The 23,750-nt window shown below is 38.7% G+C and overlaps 1 protein-coding gene across 6 annotated transcripts in view; it reads left to right on the forward strand.

The window, feature by feature from the left end:
• CTNNA3 (catenin alpha 3) overlaps positions 1-23,750 on the forward strand; it is a 396,734-nt gene that overhangs the window by 333,122 nt on the left and 39,862 nt on the right. For all 6 annotated transcript variants that reach the window (XM_039386770.1, XM_039386769.1, XM_039386771.1 and 3 more), the window contains one exon: positions 7,999-8,199. In XM_039386770.1, coding sequence (XP_039242704.1) covers positions 7,999-8,199 — 201 coding nt within the window. The remainder of the gene's footprint in view (positions 1-7,998; positions 8,200-23,750) is intronic.

Below are 23,750 nucleotides of genomic sequence, written 5' to 3' on the forward strand. Positions count from 1 at the left end.
GAAGAGTGAAAAGTAATTATTATGTCTAAGATAACTAGCTCAAAAGAAAAGTCTAAGTTAAGGCTGATAGTTGATGGCAAATGTTCTGAACAATTTTATGACAAAATCTGTGAAAGGCCTTGCTGATGCAGAAGAAGTGTATTTCAGTAATTTGGGGTACCTGATACATCAGCCTTAGCCCATGCTCCTTTTGGCTGGCAATTCTTACTGGTTTTTCCCCTCTGTATCACAGAATCATAAAATCATTGTGGTAGGAAGGGACCTGAAGGTCTGGTCCAACCTGCTGCTCACAGCTGGGTCCATATTGCACTGAGACCAAGAACAACCTCTCTGAGGTTCTTTATTCTGGTGACTCTCATTATCCTTGCAGTGATTCTCTGCCCCTCCTGCCCCAATCCTCAATTGTTTCATTTTGACTGTTATCACTTATTTACCATCCTCATACCTCAGTAAAGAAGTGAAAGACCACAGTCAATTAACCTGTTAATGCACAGCTGAGGTTGTCTGGGAATGTTCTTCCAGTTTAGTGAGCCGTGCTCACTAAAACTTAAATTCCTATAATTTAAGTAGGGGGCGAGGGATGTGTGCTGATTAACTCATGGTTTCTAGGATCTGTCTGGAAGATCTTGCTGTATTAGGTGTAAATGTATTTGAAATGTATGAGCTACTTTTTAGAGCAGTTTAGCAAAACTGGCTGTACAAAGCAGGTCTGTTCAAGTACTACTGGCTGTGGAAGAGGAAAGGGGGACTGTGCATCAGTCTCCATATTTGTGATCAGATGTAAGAGATCATGGAATCATAGAGTGGTCCAAAACTCATCTAGTTCCAACCCCCCGTGCCGCAGGCAGGAACATGCTCCACTAGGCCAGGATGTACATGTACCATGAGAATTCCAACATAAATAACTTCACTTTGAAGGATCAGTTGTCTCTCTGCAGTAGCTGAGATGCAAAAAGGTCTTTTAGGCCATTGTTGCCTTGCCTAGGCCAAATGGCATTCTGGTCATTGTGATGAGGGGTTAGCATGGTCAGATTAAGGTTGAAAGGGTGTATTCCATTGCACTTCAAGAAGCTGAAGTTGTTGAATTTGTTTGGAAGGCAAATTACATTGTATTTTGGTTATAGCTGCTTCAGTGAAGAGAATGCTCTTTTAGGAAAGAATGGTATTAATGTAATAATTACCTAGGTTATTAATATTATAATTTCCTGGGTTCACAGCTGAGACATGGCTAATCTGAGTGAAATTTGCTATGTGCATTCTGGAACTTAGCAACAGTAGAAAAGGGAGAAGGGGCATATCGCAAACATGATTTGTAGTTATGGTGATTTCCAAGGATTAAGCAAGAATACTGTTTTGTTTACTTCCCCACTGTCTCCTCTTTCCTGTCCTGCTACCATTTCCAATTCCTTATTTTTCCCTTCTGGTCCTACAAAGTCAGCAGCACATTACAGACTATTGAAGAGTATTACCTAGATATGAGGTTGGCCTCTGTGCTTCTGCAGTGCTCAGTTTGCAGAGCTCTCCAAACTTGGCTTGTGTAAAGCTTTAGGTAAGGAGAGAAACTGAAACATGCTGAGAGTCTAAGATCATGATTCCTTCATTTTCCTAAGATCCTGGAGTACATCTGGATGCCAAATGGGGAAGCTGACAATCCAGGAACCTGTCTGTAGGCTGAATTTTGTGCCCAGGAAATGGAGGGTAAGGATTGAAGTATAAGCAGTTAGCATCTCAAACCAACCAAATCTTATTGTAATCATGTTAAAATGAATGAGGGAAAGAAATTAAACTCTGGAAAGGATTCATATTGCTGTATAATTCTCACTCATGCAGGGAGAGAAATTTTCTGTAATTTGAAACCTTCATCAGCTGGTTAAACTGATAATTTTGGACTGCTAACTCTGTAATTAATAGATACTCCCTTTAGGAAATATTCTAGTTTCCAGAGTCTGTTTTGGTGGTGAGGTGGCAGGGGAGTTTTAGGTGCATTTGGTTTTATTGTGTGGGTTGTTTGGGTTTTTTTCCCTTAGCTTTCTTGAGTTTAAATACTAACATCTTGGAATCATTCATGCATGTGTAAATGAAAATGAACCTTAAGGAGAAGCTGCCAGCTCTGTCAATACTTTGTTCACCCTAAGGTAAAATCCAAAAGAAATACACGCTTCAGTTAGTATTTTCTGGGAACAGAACTGAAGCCAGTGTTTCAGACTACAAGTTGAAGTTCCTAAAAACATAAAGCATTGTGTCTCTTTTCCCTCAAAAGTAGTCTATAAGGCACAGATAATGATAGGTCCTGAATAACCTTGCCTAAGGGGATGCCTTTATGCTATTCCCTCTCTTCACTGCCCACAGCCATCTCCTATCTTTATTCTTCTGTTGTCTTGTAGCTTTTGTCTTGCAGCCTCCAGCTCCCTGCTTGTGATAGACACCGGATTTCTGCGCTGATGTCCTGCGATACTGGAGATTCTTAGATTGCACTTTTTTCCCAAGTCAGCCTACTGCTTCCTGGAACACCCTGGCACATTTTGTAGACGTGTTCTTCTTTCAGAAACATCTGTCCTTGTAGCCTAGTACCCATTAGCATGAGACATACCTGTTAACTCAGGCGGCTCCTCATCTATGTGTCTTCCATATTTGATCTCTCTTGACACCACAATTCCCCTTTCAGAGGGATATTTTGTAGTTCAACAGCACTGAAAAAGTCTGCCACAAAAGTAATAATATTTTATTTTAGCTAGCACCTGAAAACAACATCACTTGCATCCACTTGTCTGCATCAATTAATTTCTGGCCTCCACAGGCAATTTGTTCAAGTGTTTTGAAAAGAATATTTTTTTCTCTCACATCAAGTCCTAAGTTTCCTTTGCTTTTCTTGAGCATTCCTTGATCCATAATTTTCTGAGGAACTGAGGTGAAGCTTTAGCCTCTAGCCTTCTGGATCCTCCTTGCCTTTTCTTTAGATGGACATAAGAGTAGACATTTATGCACTTTGTATGTTATGTGTCTAACACCGGAGCATTTTGGAAACATTAATGCATTTGAGTAAATACCAGATGACTGGGAGCCCTGCCTGTTAATGCCACTCTTAGTGTGAGATAGAATGGCAGTGTTGTCAGATGGATTAGCAACAAACAATATTAGCAATTATCATCTAGTTACTGAGTTTTGGCAGATAAAGTACATTTAGTTAATGCAATCAGAGAAGGAAAGATGTGCATTTTCCTCGCTCTGAGTAATTTTTCTCCACTTTTCTATTAACTTAAAAATTCTTCTCTTGAAATTGCCAGGGACTTTGAACATTAAGTGATTACCAGTGGTTTCATTTTTGAATAGTGACTAAAACACTGTCGTGCTTGTAGAATGTAGATATTCTATTAAAAGAGCCACAGGTGCCAAGAAAATCTATTTCATAAGATTGCTCATGGAGATTTGGCCTTGAGTATTGTCTGAACTTCAGTATGCAGCAAAAAGGTGGGAATTGAATGTAACTTTTTTTTTTTAATCTGAATGCAGGAGGAGTGACAGCAGGGAATTGTATACTGGGACTTGCACTTTCCACTTAGTCATCTCATTCTCTTAACTTTGGCACTGGAACTTGCTAAATTTAAATTATTAACAATTATTTGCTGTCAGACATCTTTTTGGTCTTCATCAAAGCATTATGAGTCTGTGGGCATGTGTCTTTTGCCATACTTGGTAGTGCCATTATTGGAAAACTTGGAATCCTTTTCTGAGTAGCACATCCAGGGAATAGGAGTCTTCTGAAAGGAAGCTGACTTCTTGTACAAAGTTTCTTGGTTTCCCATCCTATCATGCCAACAGAGGGTAAAAGATAAAAATCATCTTGGTCAGGCTAAACTATCGCTGCATACATTCTTAGGTTTAGGGCTTGCAGCAAAGTATGTTTTATTTTCCATCTTTTCTTTGGGAGACCAAACTGAGTTTTCTATTGCTTCTTCACATACTATATTTTTTAAATTTCTAGTAACTATTTTTCTTTTCTTTTTTTTTCATAGTGTCTCCATTTGGTTCACTTTTTTTTTTTTAAACTGAGCAGATAAACTTTAATTAAAGTGCTTCAACTGAGGCCTTATCAGTGCCAAGTGGAGTGGAAGGGCATCACCTGTCTTTTTCTTAGATGACATTCAAAGGAAGAGCTATTGATTTTGTCCCAGAGACAGTCTGAGTCATGGCTTTGTCAGACTGCTTTATTATCCATTGGTTAACTCGGCTCAGATATGATTTTTGGCCATTATGGCTAACACCAACATCCCAAAGGAAAATCAGAAGCTACAGTGCACCACTCACGGTAATTGCTAGGGTGACCATGGCAATCTGACAATTTCTGTAAGCATCTATCAATCCACTGTTACAATTAACTCTTACATTGGACATTGAATCATGACAAAGAGATGGGACATCATCCTAATCTTCCTTTTCTGCTCTGGGAAGTAGGATACTTGGATGAAAATCAGAAGCTGACCTAATGCATTTTGTATAGGAGGAGGAAGCATCTGTAAGAAAGACAGAGATTAAAACCACCTCAGCTGGACTGTGATTGGTGCTGATTTCTTTTCTTTTCCATTAGATCTCCTAAGGCAAATATATAAGCTTGTTTGTGCTTTGGGAAAATGAAATTAAGCAAGGTTTTATTGATTGTGAAGTGCTTCATCTGGGAAGAGCTTCAGAACATAGTTGAGAGGCTGCGTGTTGGCTGTGGTATTCAGAAGGTCTGCAGTGCAGTACCTGTGTGTGGGGACAAGATCATTTATGCTCGTTGTGTGGGCATATTGTCTGTGCATTCTGTCACACTGACAAGAGCTTGGGAGTTTCTGGTGTATTTATGGCGTTCCTCAAGTTCTCAGGTGACCCCTTACGTGTGGCTGTGTATGGACATAGCAGGAAAAAATGCTGCACAGCTTTTCTAGTATAAGGTGGGTGGACAATATAAAGTTAATAAAATCTGCTTCCATCTTTGTCTTCTTTGAAACTCAGTATCTGGAAGGATAACACCACATTCTAATTTATATTCCCTGATATTATTTTGGGCTTTTGGAAGAAAATTGCTGGTTGGAATCTCAGGCCACAACATAAAGGTCTAACTGCATTTCTGTTGAGCATCTGGGCCCGTGCTTGCTATTCCATAAAAATGTTGTTTGTGGCATCTCTTAGAAGGGTTTGGAAACTGGGAGCTTTTCCACCATGTGTTCCATTCATACAGTATTTCCATTAAGCCGTGTGCAAGTTTTTTTCTCAATTCACTTGAGATTCCTATCATACAAAATAACCTGTTAACTGTGTTTTTCCATTATGGAGATTTTTCTTGGTAGATCTCAGAAGAACCCTGCCTTTCTGTTTACACAGGACTAAGCCCTTTAATGGCTGTCTTTGCTGAACAGCAAAGAGCAGTGTATTCTAGACACAAAAGCCCTTCAAGTGGAGGTTGTGCTGTCCACTTCTGTAGTGATCTCTGTCAACGCTTGGACAACATTAAACTCAATACAATGGTGATGTACTACTTCATTTTAGACGTAACTGTGGCAGCAGAAGTGGGGTTTTGTTAGTCCTTTCTCCTGCATTCTGTGCACATCAGCCCTCTCTTTCCATCAGTGCTTCAGCCTTGTGCGCATTCACAAACTGGTTCGTGTGGAAGCCCACAGGAAGAGATGCCTGGAAAATGGGAGATAAGCTACAAGTTAGTGCCTGGATCACCTTGTTACTTGCCCCTTTCTTTCCCAGTTGGGTGTGGAGTGTTTTGTGTGGGTGGAACTGAAGGAGATGTCCTGTTTCCATGGAGGTGTCAGTTCATGAGCACAGTTACCAAATACACACAGACTGAGCCAACAGTGCTGACAAAGTCACCATTATTAAACTTCTTGTTTCCTGCTGTCCTTGGAGATTGGTGACGTGGACATTCCATGTTCACAGAGGCATTCTGTAATGTAGCGCTTTCATAAACCGAACTAGAATTTTGCATAGGCACAGTCTCAAGATACTCATGTGAGACCCAGTATGTAATTTAGGATTACCTAACTGTGTGTTTTATCTGTCTGAGTTACTGTGATTGTCCCATTTATTGTGTAACATAAAATGGAATTTAATACTGAGGTACCAAATGGCAGTCACATGAATTAACAAGAGCCATGTAAGCTCTGAATTAATTCCTGGCTTAGTGCAAGGGAAGTATCACAGTGGTATTTCTGAAGATGGAGCAAATCTACTGCTTTCACATCATGCATTTCTAATATTCTTGTATTACATTCTCTTGAGAGACAAAGCAGACTGTAGATCTGTATAGGAAAGGAAATTCAATACCAACACTTATATGAAAGCTTTTAAGAAGTGTTTAAACTTTAAAGCTCTAAACAAGCTATATTTTTAAATTATATTTTATGGTATTACCCTTTGTACCATAAATTAAATTTTATATTTATATTATTTTGTCTGAAAAAAAGCAATATACCCTTTGATATTTGTGGTATAGATGGGAATAGTAACAAAGCACATAACTGCTCCCTCTCTAAGTCTTGACATTACTGTCTTCTAGCTTGATCTGAACCCTTATTCATGTCTGTCACCCTTTGGTTTTAGGACCAATCCTACTTACTTTAGCACAGTATTTTCTCCTTTATCTCTGCCCTTTCTGCTAATGTTTTGGTGTTTTGTTGTTTGTTTGTTTCCCATTATGATATATTCGAGTATCAAAAAATGGTTTGTTAAGCACATATACAACTTTACTATTGCCATTTGAAAAATGTTGAGGAAAATTATGTGTTCAGAAAGACAAAGGGGCGATAATTTATTTTAGAAGAAGAATTTTATAATTCTCTTTTGAGTGGCACCCTTCTCCATTTGTCTGCCTTTTCATTTCTCATCATGTCAACCCAAGAGTTGCTTCCATAGGTCTCTAAGCAACCATTTTCTCCTGGTGCTTTCCTCTAGAGAAATCTTTGCTCTTTTTCAGTGTTTCAGATTTTCATGGAAGACTTAGAAATGCTCATGTCATGGCATATAAACCAAGAGTTGTATGCAGCAATACAGCAAGTATATTACTATAAATAAGAAGAAATATGCCGGGGTTTGGAAGTTATTAACTCACTTGTCTACCATTGGTTTCTGTGTTGCCATAGTTATTATAATGTCTCCTTGCATTGGCTAGCCAAGTGGCCAATCCCATCCTTGGCCCAGCAGCCCTTATAAGCTGCAGGAAATTTGAATAAATTTCTTCTTCTTTGCTGCTGGATTCCCTGCGTGGTCTCTGTCTCCTGGCTTAAGTACCTCCGCTGCCTGTCCCTGCCACGAGGGACGGGCAGCGGGGGGGTGATTCCAACCCTGAAAACCTTCACAGAGCGGCTGGCAGTGACCCCCCAGGAACCCCTCGAACTGCAACAGAAATATAAATTGTGTGGAAGATATGTAAGAAGTATATATTTTGTAAAGGTGATGAATATTGCAAAAATTTAATTATTAGTAGCGTAATTTTAACACCAGGCAAAAATACATCTTTTTCTATTCACGTAAGAGTTTGATTTAGCATGAACATCCTAACACATTGATGTTAAAGAAGTTAGTTTAGTTGTTGGGGCAACTGTTTGTCATTGGAGACTCATTGCTTTATGGAAACTGTTGTCACAGTGGCTTAAGAGGGTTTCAAAAATAAAGTAGCAGCCTTAGTACTTAGAAATTTTCCTTCATTCTGCAAATATTCACTTCATATGTAAGGGTTTGTGGTTCTCCTATCTTTGTAACACTTTCTACCCCATTATATTCTTGTTGCTATTGCTTATAGGAGAGTATTTCTGCACCTTTGAATGCTAGGAATCAATAAATTGCTGTAAGAATTTCACGAAAGCTCAGTGGAGGTTTCCTACTGTAGGTTTTTCAGCCGAGTTGTGTTGGCCTTTCAATGGGGGAATGCAAAAACGCAGTCAGCTCTGTGTCTAAACGGTGTGTGATCGTGGGAGAGGTGCCACCCTGAGAGCAGTGTTGTTCTGTTTGCAGAAAGCCACATTCTCGAGGATGTGAACAAGTGCATCATTGCCTTGAGGGAGCAGGATGGGGATGGTTTGGATCGTGCCGCAGGTGCCATCCGAGGACGCGCTTCCAGAGTCGCTCACGTTGTTTCGGGCGAGATGGACAATTATGAACCAGGAGCTTACACTGAAGGGGTGATGGCAAATGTTCAGGATCTGACCAAGAATGGTAAGTCTGATTTCTACAGTTTTTACAGTGCTGTAACCTTTCCCTTGTATGCCACACTTAAAGTGAATCCTGTGGTTCTCTGATGTGCTGCACTGTCTTGGCCTGAAGGAGGAGTAATCCAAATGGCCTTACCTAACATACCTCTTAGATGGATCGCTGGAACTTTGTCTCCATCTACAGTGTGGAAAGATTCTGCTTGGGCAGGACCAGCTCGATTGACAGAGCCTCTAGTGTTGACTAGCCAGGTGGCCTTGGCTAAGTGCTTATCTCAATTTTTGTAAGTTCCCTCACCTAGTGCCTTTAGAGTTGTCTTCAACAGTCCATTACATCTTTCTACTTTTTCTGCAGTGGGTGCATGATATGGAATGTGATATACCCACTCAAAGAACGCCCAGCAAAAAGAGGTTTCATGGAACAGTGGAAGTGTGACCAAGTTCATTGGCAAGGTTCATACATGCTGCTTCATACATGGTTAAAGCACACACAGAAAAAGCAAACTAAAAGAGAAAATCAATCATTGTAAAACCAAAACCAACCAAAAATTATCCACCTGGAAGAGAGAAGAGAGTGAACTCTCTAATCTGCACCTTTTTATATATTGTGTTATGGAAAGTAATGATATGGAATACTTCCATAGATTCCTGACCCTGTTGCTAAAGGAAGGCTTGATAATCCAAGAAACGAACTCACTACATTCACTAACGATTCACTCTGTGGTCTCTACTCTCCTGTCAGCATCTTGTTCAATCCGGTGATGCCATTCAATTCAAAACTAATTTTTAATTTTTTTTTTTATTTTTTTTATTTACATGGTCTGCTTAAGGTTGTTTAAATTATGGAAGACTTTTCCTGGAGTTGTCAATTCAAGTAACAACGTTTGGAGACTTGTAACTAATGAAGCAGCAGATTTTCACTTTGTTGCAGTGGCCTCACACACTTGTTCTCAACAGATGAAAGGCAAACTCAGACAAAGAGAAGCAAGTGCATGACTTGTGTCTACTTCCACTTTAAAGACTATTGGGAAGTGGTCAGATATCCCAAAATATCTTCAGTTCTGCTAAACAAATTTAAAACTACCTGAAATGGTTTGTAGACTCCATTTACTTTTTCATAATATTAAAAAAGTGGGTATCATATCTTGGAAAATACCTGTGCTGGTCACAGGGGTGTAACTGTATTGTACTATAGATAGTTCCTGTTATTTACATAAATGAATCTTTGGCCTTTCATAGTGTATGCTTACTAATAATAATAAAAAGAAATTACCTGTGGAGCTCCCAAGACTTCCATGTTTTCAGTGGTTTCAGTGATTGGGCAGTTAAACTGCTCTTAAAAAAGTCTGTACCTCCCTGAAGTATAGGATTTAGCTTCATGAACTCAGAAGTCTAAATCCTAGCTCTCTCAGTCTAAACAAATGTCTGGTACCTTACATTTGACTGACATTTGCTTTATTTTACCTCCACAAAAGACAGAAATGTTGTTTGAGCTCTTTCTTAATAAGTTCAAGTATGTCCAGGGCAGAAGTGTCTTCATGTGAAGAAGAGTAAAACTGACATTGCAGGGAAGTGGCTAAAGGGACAGAATAGTGAGAAGAGTTTGAAATAGACTTGCCTGTTTTTATTTTCTGATATTTTGATGAGAAAATCTGAACATTTTCACCATTACATTAATTTTTCATGACTTCTGGAAGTACTCTGACAACTACCAAGGGAAGCAGCATAGAAAAGCATAGTTTTGATTATCTTGTAAAAGCTGAGCCCATCTTTCTTGAAACCAATAGTGTTTCAAGACATTAGGAGTTGACACTGACTTCTGTTCTGTTGCCTTGCTTCAGCAGTAATATATATAATGTACCTAAACCTGTCTGTCTACATAAGACAGGGAGACATAAAACTGGTTTTGGTTGGAATGCTTGCCTATGTCAAGGGACATCAAGCGTGTGACATCTCAAATGACTTTGCAGTACTTCAAACTGAAGAATCCACTGTCTTTATGTTGTTCAATAGGAGCAGAAAAAACAAACGTGTACCTTTCATTTTCACCTGTGTTTATATGATCTGGAATGATAAGACAGCAAGTCAGGTGAGGGCTTTTTGGTTTTGATGGCCTTATTTCATTGGTTTGCTGTAACTTTTTCAACTGACAGGTAAAATGCAGGTAGGTTGCAGCCCTGAGGTGTAACCTCAACTATTCTGTCACAGCTGAGTCTTTCATGTGCCAGCTGATTGCAAGGTGACACTTCACCAGGACAGAGCTGTGCCATCACCTCCTCAGTGAGCTTACATAAGTAACCTGGGGCAGTGAAGTGCATCCTTCATGCCTAGTAAAAAGGTGAAGTGTTACTGAAGAGAAATTATTGCAGGCAGAGTATAGAATTACTGAAAACGAAATTACAGACTAGTAGCAGACACGGAAATAGCAGAGAAATTAAAACAAAAATGAAAGAGAGAATGAGAGCAGAAATAAGAAGGATGCAAATTGGAGGTAACAGGAAAGAGAGAATGTGCATAAAGAGGAGCAGATACATTTACTGTTTGTTAAAACAAAGATCGAGGTTAAATTGTAGAACATATGTTGAGGTAATTTATAAGGAAAGAAAGAGGTTTAATTCTCTGCATTGCAGTATGAAATAAAAGAGCATAAGATCACTGAATCTGTCTCTTCAGATGGATGGCATCAGACATATTTGAGATAAAGTGAGCTATTCAACAGTAATATCATAATACTGCTGTACCATAAGTATTTAAAGCTGAAGCTTAATTTCCTAGTTGTGTAGTCCTGTTTACATATGAGCTGTTAACAGCCAAATGGATCTCTACAGCACCATACAATGGAGTGTCTGCTTTCTCAGGCTTATTTATGCTGTTCCTCCATTTTACCCCTTCCCTTTCCCTGAACAAGAAGACAGACCCCAAGCCAACTAACAACAAGGCTCTGCAAAAGCACCGTTTAAGGTGTGGAGTTGAGCTTTCAGAAGCTGGATAATACCAGAAGTGGAGTTTGCAGCCTTCATTTTCCTTGATTTGCATTCTGTGTACATGATGTGCATTATGACATTGTGGTTATGTGATCACACACAGTTATGTTACAAGCCAGCTGCTTTATTCAGGTCACTGGATGGACCTGCTTTAGACGTATGCTGGGGTCACATTTTAGAGGAGGAGGCTGGTGTCCACAGGCTAAATTTGGAAAGTAATGAGGCAGAAGACTGCAGGAAGAGAATATATGATCTCATATTAAGGATAGTTATGGATGGACTTGATGATCTTGGTCTTTTTAAACCTAAATGATTCTCTGATTCTGCAGTTCATTGGCACTGCCCAGGTCTGTACAGAGTTCCTGCATGGTGCTGAGTTCGTGAGGCTACAGCTCATTGTAGGATGCAGGGGTGCCCCCAGCTCCTGCTCTGAGTGAGCACCACGCTGGCAGTGTCCTTGTTCTACAGCACCATGAGACTGGGACATACTCTGTCCCTTCTTGGTCTCAGGTTTTGGTGGGAAGAGGGAGTGGGTAGGAGAGAGAGTAGCAGAGCATTCCAGCCACATCCCTGGTCTAGGCATCTGGAAGTCAGCCTTGACAGTCATGCCCTGGAAATGTTGCCCCAGGGTTTTGTCACGGGTGAGAGTGGAAGGCTTAGACAAAATTTATTAAACAAGCCCTGCCATTGAGTCCCAAGGTGCAGAAAGGATTCCTTTGTTTTCTAAACCCCTTCTCAGAGAGGAATCCAATCTTAGCCTTGGATTATGTCAATGGTTTAAATTTAAGGGATTACAGAGGTGTGATTGAATCACCTTTGTCCCGCAGGTTTAAACGACTGGCAAAATGAGAATAATTATATAAAATGAATAATTTATTACTACAGATGACCAGACAAAAGGTCTTAATCACAATTATTTACTACACAATACAAAAACTAAAACTACCAGTATAGCATAAGATAGTGTACTATATTGAAACAAGTATACAAACAATTATATTAAAGCTAGCAAAAAAGAAAATAGAAAAGTAGAGATGTGATGTGACTCACCCAGACCAACACTCGTGGAGAGATCTCTTTCTCTCAGCCTTGAGGACTGTCCTTGGAGAGCGTCCCCAGCCAAGGAAGGAATCTCCACACATACAACCCAAGAGGGTTATGTTAGAAGAACCTGACTGCATGAGAGGAGACTGGACTTTTGTGGTATAAAGTGACTGACTGCTAGTCACATATTTACAGGCCAGCTATCAGCTTATCTAATTCCAAGTCTGGTGAACCAGGATGGTTTTACTGAAACAACACCCTGGCACCAGCAGTTGATCTTGCATGATAGCTTGATAGAATGCATGAGGGCTTTGCATTGTATGGATTCTCTGACTGGATTTTAGATCTTATCAGGGTGAGTCTGTCATGCCACAAGTCTGTATGAAACCTTTACTGACCACTGGAGAAAACAGTGTTCAGTCCTGTGGTCTGTATATACTCTGTGAAGTCACTGGGTTTAAACCAGCATTTCCTATTTCATTTTACAAGTGCAAAGGTAGTGGAGCTTGAGGCTGTATTCTGGTCCGGTTAAGACTGTGAAAACATTAATACTGATACCTCGCTGCCATTCCTAATGTCTGACACTGTTGATTAGATTGAAATAGATTGTTGCATTTTGGTGGGGTTGGTGTACTGCTGCATGACAGCAAAATGAAACCTTTAGAAACACTGTTTATAAAACCCTAAGGTATTTCCACTTAAAAACTGGAAGGGTAACCTTGTACTGCGTTTTTAAATATCAGTCTACTCTGCTATTTTACTGCCTGCCAGAATCCGCAGCGGTTAAATTTAAGTCAGCAATTTACATTATGGCAGGTATCTGTTGATATAAGTAAAATGCCTGTATTGTAAATTTGATCTGCAGTTGTGCTTTCATGCCAAAGTATAATGATATAAACATATGTGTAAACACACATATAAATCTTTAGTTATTGAGATCTAAAGATCTAGTAAAAAACAAGGAAAAGGGTGGAGACAAAGACTGTAAATATTTTAACTATCTCAAGGAACTAGTGGACGTATCTTTCTCTGAATCACAAGTTTTGAGTCCGTGATTTTTTATTCCAGTAGTGCTGATGGAATTACAGCAAACCATTGTCCACAACTTCTTATGACTAGGATTATGAAATACCTTGTAACTCACATGGGGATAGATCTTAACTCTTAAGTTTAGGAATAGTAACAAAGTTCCATTTGGAACTAAAACCGAATTTGGCTGATCTCAAATTAAAGGTCAGCTGTAGGCATTTTTGTGAGATAGATACTGCTATGACACAAGTACTATTCTTGCTTCCTTGGAAGTATAGCTGAAGGTAGAGTTTAATCTCTGAGGCAGAATGGTGATGTCAAATGTGAAGTTTAACATGGAGCCTTGGCTCTGTGTGAGCTCTGCTCAGCAATAACAAAGCATCCCTGAATTATCAACAGTGTTTCCAGTACAAAACCAAAACAGCCCCATGCAAGCTGCTGTGGAAAAAAATTCTCTCTACCCCGGCCAAAACCAACACACATAATCTTAATTGTTTGGTACATCAAGGGGATACCAAGGGAATTTGTTGTCCTGTGATCTCCTTGAGAGCTATGTAGGCCTGTTGCTTCTCAGGAAAGATTTCCCTCCAATTTCCAGCATTTATTCATGACCAATTTGTACATTTTGTTACTGTGTCAATGTGAACAATTCTTTTGTCTCCATCCATGGATTAAAACCACTTGGCCCCAGTGGGCCAAAGACATAAAACTTTTAGACCTTCACTGGAGTGTTCAGTGATTTCCTTTAAAACCTTTACAAGGTTCAGTTATGTTTTTTGGCAGCATGTTTTAACATCATATTGTGTGCCAGTATGAATGAATTTATTTACGCTAATGAATTTATTTATTTGCTTATTTCTCAGTCCCAGGATTGCTATTTTGGCCACCTTCCAGTCTCTCCTCTCCCTTCCCAGCCCTTTCAATGTGATCAGTTGTATAGCCTCCAAATTAATACTGATCTACTACACCTGAAACAGAGCTTTCCTGTACAGTACTTTATTAAATGATTCTGTAGGGTGGATTAAATCTACTGCATTGCTTTTCTCTGGGAAAAGGTAATTTATCTTAGCAATAAAAAAGCAGTGACGTTATCTGATACGAGCTTCCTTCCATCTTGTGCTTTTTATTCAGCTTTTCCATTTTTGCATGCCTGTGTGCACAAGCTAATGACTGTATTTTCCTGGCTGCTTCACTTGCCTTTTCCAAATACAGTTTACAGCTTTGTCACAACAGCTTATGCAAAATTACTGACAGTTTCCTGTGTCCACTGCCTTGAGTCTTCTGCAGCAGGGATTGTCTGCTTTTGCAGCTCAAGAATGTCTTTCACCCAGAAGACACCCTCCAAAGAGGAAATGCAGGAGAGCTTTTTGGTCTGTTTTCTCCTGCCCACTCTGACCTTTGGTACTTATTTTGTTGTCTTTTGGCATTCCCAGAGTGGGGAGGGAGGAGCGTCTCCAGAGACTTCACTGACTTTTCCTAAGGTGCATCTCCAGATAGGATCCTTAGGATGAATTAGCTGTTGAAGCTCCTTACCTCTTGTAGTACTAAAGATGACAAATTTATTTCAAGTGATTTATTTGGGGGTAGCTAAAATAAAGTGCATACAAAAATTGGAAGTTTTTATTAATTTAGAAAGACAAGTGTTTTTAATGAAAAAACATTTTTCACCGCTCACTTTCAGAATGAGATTTAAAGATAATATTTACTGTTTAGTATTCAGAGGTTTTTACCCTTGCTTGTGAAGCTCAAAGACTGCTAAAAGAGGACGGAGTCTTTTTACTTCAAAATATATTTAAAAAAAATAAAATCCCCAAAACATTTGAGAGAGGAACTGGAGAGAGGCTTACTATGCAAGCTTAGGGAAATGGTGAACTTGTGCAATTGGTGCACAACTCAGATAAGGAATAACTTCTAAAAAATTCTTCGACAGACAATTATTGTAGGAACTCGGAGGAAAAAAAATGTTAACCAAGAAAAATGCAATAACCCTTAATTCTTGTGGCTGCTACTCTATTACAGAGTCAACAACATCCATTTGGTTGAGTCTGCAGCTTTTTTCTCTGTAAGGCTCTGTTCTGATCCCTCTGTGAAATTCTGTTAAAAATGTTGGCTTTAAAACAGTGTTTTGCTTCTGATTTGAAGAACGTTCTAAAAAACAGGTGGAAATGCCAATATTTTTTTGTGTTCCAGGTAATCAGAAAATCGCCCTGACCATAATAATTTTTTTTCCTTTCCTCTACCTCAAAAATAGCTTTGCTTCACTGTAATTTCCATGTTGATTATACACACTGTGTAGGTGTTAAAGATGGCTTTAACTACACATTTGCTTGCTTTAAAATGCTGTTGCACTTAGTGATCATTTAAAGCACGGAGAAGAAGCTGCTCTTCAGTGCACTGTTGCCACTGCCTTGCTCAGTACCAGCTTCAGAGTGCCCAGCACACACTAACCCTGTAGGGTAGTCCTTGGACACAGTCTCCAAGAACTTCCTTCTCAAGAGAAAAATCAATAGGAGCAGCATTTAAACCCCAGAATTAACATAAAATAGATTGCTGTTTTTGAAGGCAATAACTCTATTTTCACAGTGTTCACAATTCAGTTTTGATACTTTTGCAGCTGTTAGATCGTTTTCCTGAGTTAGGATTGTAAATACCCTTCAGTTACCTGCATGGGTTTGATACACATGGTCTTGCTCCAGCTCATTATATGGGGAGAGGGGGAGTCAGGGGAAGGGTCTCTCAGTTTAAGTGGCATTGGTGGAAGAAACCAAAATAGGGAGGATGTGTGAACTCTGAATCTGGCTCCCATGATAACAGATTTGCCATGTTCATTGGTGAAGCCCAGTTTACCTGGACTTTGGAGCAGAGTACACTTGGGTAAGCCTTCCTTAAAGCAGGAACACCAATGAACATCGGTGTTGTCTTTGCTTTTTTTTCCTCCAGCCAGTTTTGTTTATTTGTTTTGTTGTTGGTTTTTTTTCAGTAGAATTCTGTGTTCATTGTATGCGACATTTTGGGATAAATCTTCCCTCACTTGAGGCTACTTTAAACAATGACTCATGACTTTCCAATGTCTGTATAACTTTCGTATATTTTTCTCTTTTAGATCCTAAGAACCACTGTACTGGTCTTGTTCAGTAGAGTCCCTTCTTTAATCCTATCAAACAAGATCAGGGAACTACTGCTGCTCTTTATATTCTTAAGCTGAAGCAGACTCTCTAACCTGGACAGTTTTTATCTCTATGCTCATATCAAAACCATTACCTTCATTTCAGCTATGACTTTCTTGCCCAGGGTCTGAAGTGCCTTAACCTTTGTCATGTTATGGACATTTCATTTGCAATTCTGTAGTCTGCCTTTCACTTGAAGCTTTGTAACCTTTCCAGTTATTTTGAATGTATTTCCCAGAGCCTCTGCAGCACTGTTTCTTCCCCTTACTCTTTTCCTAAGGTTTTCCTTGTGGTCTTGTACCTACAAACCCTGATTCTATTGTTATTTTACCTTTTTTGGGGGGGAGTTACAACAAACATGCTGTGCCTGTTGCATTTGTCCATGAATAACTTGCTGTGTCTCAGGCACCACTTTAATAATTATTTCCTTTGCCATCCCACATTCAAAGAATCCTGTTGTCTATTAGAACAGTGTAATGCATTGGAAAATACATTTTTCTTACAGAAGCTGAAGTTTTTCTCTATTTTGTAAGTTCTTTGTAATAGGAACATTTTAGTTCTTAATGAGCACCTTTGGCTTCATCTGATGCTTCCTGGAGACAGCTGGTCAGATATATCTGCCGTGTTTTTCCAAATAGAGACCAAAATATTTTGAATACTTTGGGATTTACCACTCTTCTAACCATTTGCTTTAGTTATATTTACGTGTCAGAACATGATCTGCCCCCTAAGCAGGACTGTGGGCTGAGTAGCTTTATTTCATAACCCATTAGTGCTTAAGAGTTGATTCTCTATTTCATGGTCTATGAGGATTTTTTGTTTAAATCTTCAATATTAACCCAGTCTCATTAAGGATTTCTTTAGATCTGAAAAATTGCAGTAACTCCGTGTTCTGCAGCTTTAGATCACTCTTAAGTTCTTCATAGAGATCATTTGTTGTTTTCTAACCTGAACTTAAAAAAGCACCTTTTACAATTTTCATTTTTGCATGGCATAGATTTTTGTTTTATAATAAAATTCATAACATGTCATATATTAATGATAAAATTATACAGTGTCCCGTCTCTCCCTCCAATAATATTTCCAACTGCATACAGCTAACTCAACTCTGCTGAAGATTTTCATGGTGATTCCTTTCTGGCAACATGCCCTCAGCTCTTCGTGCTTCCCTCCTTAGTAACTATCAACTGTTAGACCTGGAAATGATGCCATAGATCTTGATGTGGGGAGCATATGCATAATTCTGTAGGATTTATGTATGCCTCTGTATGTGTGTATGGATTATAAATCCGTTAACATAGTAAAATTGATTCTTGCTGAAATCATAAATGATGGGCTTGTGGTCATTTTGTTCACCTCATGTCTCAGTAAGTCTGCCACTGCAGTATTTGGAGAGGTGGAATTGAATCCATTATATGACAAATAAATATTTCTGTAAACAGGGCTTCTCCTTACTTTCTGGGGACCTTATTCTGTTTCCTACCAGAATTCCAGTGCTGGGCAAGGTCACCTCTGAAGCTCCTTTTGTTTACTGTATGCTCTGTTTTGTGTCACAGTTTTTGAGAACACCACACTGTCTCCTCAGTTTACCCAGTGCTATTAAACAGCTGCAGCTAGAGTAATTTTGGAATAATTCAGCAGAAGATGTGTAATTAATGCATCCATTGGAATTAGAGCATTTGTCATGGAATTTCGTGCAGGAATATACAACTGTCTGTCACTCGCTCTCCTTTGCAATTGCTGTTAGGCATTAAAAATTAAAAGGCAGGTGGCTTCAGCCAGGAGATGAGAAGATCTGTACACTCTGGGTGTTGTGCAAATAAGTCATTGCAGAATTCTTCACCCTTCCCAAGCAATATGAAGTAGCAGCCATGCTTTGCTTAAGAAACACTCACACCTTGACACCTTGACAGCTGGGTTAGGCAATAAACTGTATGACAACCCTCCTAATCAACAGAAATGATCGGGGAAAAAACATGGATGTTTCAACAGCTGGTTTGGGATTTGTTTGTTTGTTTGTTTTTCCTTATGAATCAATTTTATAATTTCTTTCCTGACCTGAAGCTTGAAGTTAACATTCCTTGTACCAGGATATTAGTGTTTTCCCGGTAACTTTGTTTTTGGTGTGGAGGGAGGCTTAAAATAATTACCCAAAACTGATTCCTTGGTTTGAAGTCAGAAGCATTTAGTGAGTGATTCTAGAATATGGCTGCAAGGAACAGACCATTGTTTTTGAGATGCTTGTTTTTTAGGAAGGGTAGATTTTGGAGATGCAATGAAATTTCTGGCTTTGAAGACTTAACTAGACAAAACTGTGACTGGCCTGATGTCATGTTGGTCTTTTTTTTCAGGAGGAGACCGATCCAGGTGATATACAAAAGTGCTTTTCAAATAATGTGTTTAGGATTTTTTTTTCCTTTTGTTAGACTACAGCTGCATTCATATTACTCATCTTCCCTGGGTAATTAAATGTTTTAACATGTGCATTCATACTCTGCTGTAGCAATCTCAAATTCCTTGAGAAGAGTACTTTCATTGTTTGTTATTAGAAATATGTGGTGTTGGTATTTGAAAACCATTTTTAGTGTCAAAATGGTTGCAATACTTCATTCTGATTCTGCAAATTTCTCCAGAATGCTAATACAGGCTTCTTATATGAAGTATTGTGTATTAAATGGAGGTCAAGCATACCAACATTGCCAATGGATGCAATCAATCTCTGTGATTTAGTCTCATGCATTTCCAGATAGGCAGAAAAGCATATTTAAAACCTCTTGGTACCCTGTTTTTCAAAGGGCCTGTTTACTCTTTGGTGTGCTCTTTTAAACCTATGTTGACTTCTTTTTTTCCAGAGAGCCAGTAGTAAAATTTTCAGCAGTGCTCCAGATTTCTTTTAAATAACAACACAGTCATCTTGTGTTTGCTTAATTTCTTCACTTGTCTTGCTTATATATTATTCTCTGAGACAAGTAAGGCAAATAAGTACCTGCACCTAAGAACACCTTCAGAGATGTATCCTAATGGTGTTAGAAGAAATATCAGTTCTATTCAGTATAGTTTTATTCATTTTTTAATAATGTTAGTTTTATTCATTATAGTTTATTCAGTTTCTAACCATTGTTAGCTGATAACTGACTTCCTGAATCTTTAATAAAATCTGCTATTCTGTGTTGGAGAAAAGTTAATGTTTCTACATTGCGGATTGGGAGGACTTATTCTTGTAGTTGGCCCTCATAAACTCTAAACCACAAGTAAAGAACAACAAAAAGAATCTTCTAGAACCTTTTCAGCCTTTCTGTACTCTCTGCATAGAATTGAATTTAGCAGGGGATGCAATGAACAATCACTATCTTGTCTGTCAGCAGTCCACTGCAGTTGGAGTTCACCCTGACTGTATGTGCAGAACAGTCAGTACTGTTATAATTAATCATTCTCACTGTTTCTCTGGGTTCTTGCACAGAACTTTCTTCACCTAAAGGACTTTTCCCTGCTGATAATACTAGTCATAGCACTCGTATCTGTAAATGTTGCTAATTTAATTAGTCACTGGTTGATTAGAGGTTTCAGGTGAATACTGAGGAATGTTCTTTTTCATGTTGTTGGTAGCCAGTTGGGTAAGACAAGGTTCCTTTTATATGGCAAAACATGTAATGCAGGATGCAGTTATGGTCAGGGTACTGAGTGCCAACAGCCCGTTTACGTTCTTGCTTCGAATCCTTAGAGAGAAGAACCTCTTGAGTTTTTGTCACCATGGCCACAAACAAGCTATCCAATGGTACTTCACTTCCTGCAACTAGCAGGTTTATTGCTCTCAAATGATTATATACTATAATTGAACATACTCATTAAATATACCAGCATCCCCTTATCACTCTTGGTTTAAAGCAATTTCAGGAATACCGTGTTCTAATAATGAAAGCTTGTGTGGTCTCCTTAAACAGCTTCAGCATTTAGAACCTAATTTCAAATCCACTGGAACTCCTGGAACAACTGCCACTCTGCTGATGGTTGTACAACCCATGTCCCCTTTCTTTCTTACTGGGTGTTACTGGTGTTCATGGTCCTACGGGACAGGAGAGAGCAGGCAGGGGACCAGTGCACTGAGGGCTCCCAGCAAAGGCAGGAAGCACACATAGAGTTAGTCTCTGTCACAAGGCAATGTTTTCTGAGTCATTTTGAGGCTTGCTATTAATTTTAAATTTGGAGACAGTATTTTTCTGGCACCATTCAGAAAAATATCTTTTCTGCAGTTGACAGTGTTTACTGGTATTTCACTGTAACTAAGAACTTGAGGATTTTGGCTACCAAGCTGTAGTTGTCTTGTGCTTGCTTCTGATATGTCAGCAGTCTTCCATGAAATACAATTCTTCTTGATTAAATTATTTCAGTTATTCCAAGTTACTATTATAGTAGATATAGAACTAAAATGTAGTGTGATCCTTTTCCCAAATACATTTTGCCAAAGGACATTTTGTCTTCTGTGCTTTTGTTGCTTGCTAACATGTATGTCAAAAATTATTCTGCCTAAGAAACGGTATTAATTTCTGATGTTTCCCAGTGGAATATGCAATTTTTTTTTGTCTTTGGGCCAAAATCTTTTGCTGATTCAATTATGTTCAGGTTTTGTAAGTTGATGCTACACCCACAGGGAACCAGATTTATAAAAAAGGCAGTATTTCTAGTTATTTACAAAAATAACTGGCTGCATTTCAAAATTAAATGTTTAGATTGTTATCTACTGCTAGTGTTTCATAGACCAACTAATATTCTGCCTGGCTGTGATATGGGGAAAATATGGCTCAGTTACATGCACTGAACTTCTGAAAGTGGCTCAGCTGTTTTTTTCCTTCTTTTCTAACTTACAGGATGACTGGAGTTAAATGAAATTTAGGCATTCCATTTTCCTGCTACTTTGCTAAATCTGTTGCCCATCAGCCCCATGGCAGTTTTTGTTTCTTTTGCAGCCTCAGTTTTGTTGAGACTTTGAAACTTTATGTCACTTGGAATTTAAACATTATGGAAGTTCTCCCTGTAGTTTTATAATTCTTGGTCTCAAGGTCAGGGGCTTGGGTGAGGCTTTTCTTTCTTGTTGTCTCTTTCCTCGTGAGTGATTGGTTTTGGATGAGATTTTTATTAAGATAATCAATTAGTTAGGCAAGACAACTGAATTATATCTAACCTTTCAGTATCATGCTTAAAATAATATGGAACAGCACCTAAATAAATTAATTTTATGCCAGTATTAGCACCGCAGGAATAAGTACCTCATGAACAGCAGGTCTGTAATGTGTGCACACATCTCTGGAGGTATCTGAATGGAACTATTTTCCTCAAGATGTTTCAGATCTGGAAACCATTAAGAAAAAAAAATCCAAACTTTGCAAATTGAACTTAGCTTTTAATTTGGGGGTTTTAATGAGACCAAAAGTTCCTCAGTTGTGTGAGCCCTGTCTGCATGTGCCCTGCACAGTGCTGTTTGATAATACAGTGAAAAAGCTATTTCTCAAGATACAACTTGCCACAGTTGGACCCCACATGCTCAGAAACATGCTATTGGAATATGCTCTAGCCCCAAAAGTTAGGTGTGCTCATGTTGTGTCAGGTTGTCTGCAAGCAGGCAAGGTGCAAAGAGGAGCCAGCATCTCTTGAGGTGTCTTTGAAGGCTCTCTTCCACAACCCTAATCATAGCCATTCATTTCCATTTTGTGGTGCACCTTTTGTTTCCTCTGGTTAGGGTGGTAAATAGAGAGAGAAATTTGAAGAATGTCATTGCTGCAGTTCTCTCTCTGTGTACCTGCAGATTCAACTTGCCTTTGCTTGTGAAACACTCACCACTTGGAAACCCACTTTTTCTGTCCCTATAGGATGGTTGCTTCATTTAATGCCAGTTTAAATAACCGTGCCTTGTGGCCTACTGTGACAATGGAAACATTCAGGTTTTGGTTTGATTCTTTAAGTTTAGCTTATAGTTATGAAATAATCGGAGTCTTTTAGCACAGTGATCAGTACAGCCTTAGGAAGAGCTTACAGAAAGACTTTGTAGGCAAACATGCTCATGTCTGCAGTGAACACTATTTTGCTGCATAAACACAAAGTGTAATCCATATATCTGACATTAAGGAATGACCTTACAGCAGGTTTGTTTGTAAAAAAAAGTCCCTTTCCCAGAATGAATTGCCACACATTCCACTTGTGGATTCACTTCCAGATAAGTCAGTATGTTCATGCAGCATAAGCTGTGTTTTGGGAAAGATTATAGGATAAGAATATAACTGCACTTAAAAATACAGTAGTTTTACTGTGACTTCTCACTAAGTAGAGCTCATAGATACTTAGAAATACTTAGTGACATATATTTAGTGTTTGTCCCTTGATTTTATTGTTGTAGGTAGCTTTCCCCAGTACTTCTACGTGCTTAAGTTAGCCTTCAAATGAAAACAGTAACTTGCCACAATTCATTCACTCTAACAGTTTTTAATTGGAATTGAAATCAGATACTAAGTATTAAAACTCAGACTATCCTGACATAAAATCAGCAATAATAATCATTGAAAGAAGACTGCTATCACATCGATATTGTTTGATAATAGAATCAAGTGGTAGAAACAGGTTAATTCAGGAATTCTTAACATCCTTCCAGATGATTCTCCATTTCTGTGGACTGCTGATTCTCTTCCCACTGCTTTCAAACAGGTTTCATTTTTCATTTTTGCAGTTGCAAGTGATGAGACAAAGTGATTGTATTATCTTTCAAATATTTTTTTATCTTGTCTTTAGTGGATACCAGGATGTGTATGTGTGTACATACAGTGTTCATGCAGTTGAATATAAAGTTACAGAGATGGAGTTGGAAATGGTAAAGTGTTACAGTCATAAAAAAATAAAATAAATCAGTCTTCAAAAATATGAGAGGGAAGGCGAAAAAGTAATTTTGCACTATTTTTTTTTTTTAATCTTGTTTACAGATAAAATGCTTATATGGAATGTGTCTGGTATGTTTACACACAGTGAGTCCAGGCATTCCTGAGTGTTGAGGAAACCCCCACTGCAGTCATGGCAATGCTCCTGTACAAAACCTCAGCCAAAACTGGGTATTGCACACAGAGTAGAGTTTATTCTGTGGTCCAGGGTGCCTGTTTCCAAAATGGGTAAATTAATGCAATGGTGAATTTATTGCATGCAGTGAATTCTGTTGTCTTGTCAGTACTTCTCTCCAAATCAACCTTCATAAGTTTTCTATTTCAGTTCAAAACAGGTAATTCTTTTAGAATGCTCCTAAATGACTTTAAATATCTGCTAGATGATCTTTTCACAGGTGAGTCTTTTTAAAAACT

The sequence above is a fragment of the Pipra filicauda genome, unplaced genomic scaffold (assembly GCF_003945595.2).
Source record: "Pipra filicauda isolate LSUMZ 115617 unplaced genomic scaffold, ASM394559v2 scaffold4_size7858003_pilon, whole genome shotgun sequence".
NCBI classification, from domain to species: domain Eukaryota; kingdom Metazoa; phylum Chordata; class Aves; order Passeriformes; family Pipridae; genus Pipra; species Pipra filicauda.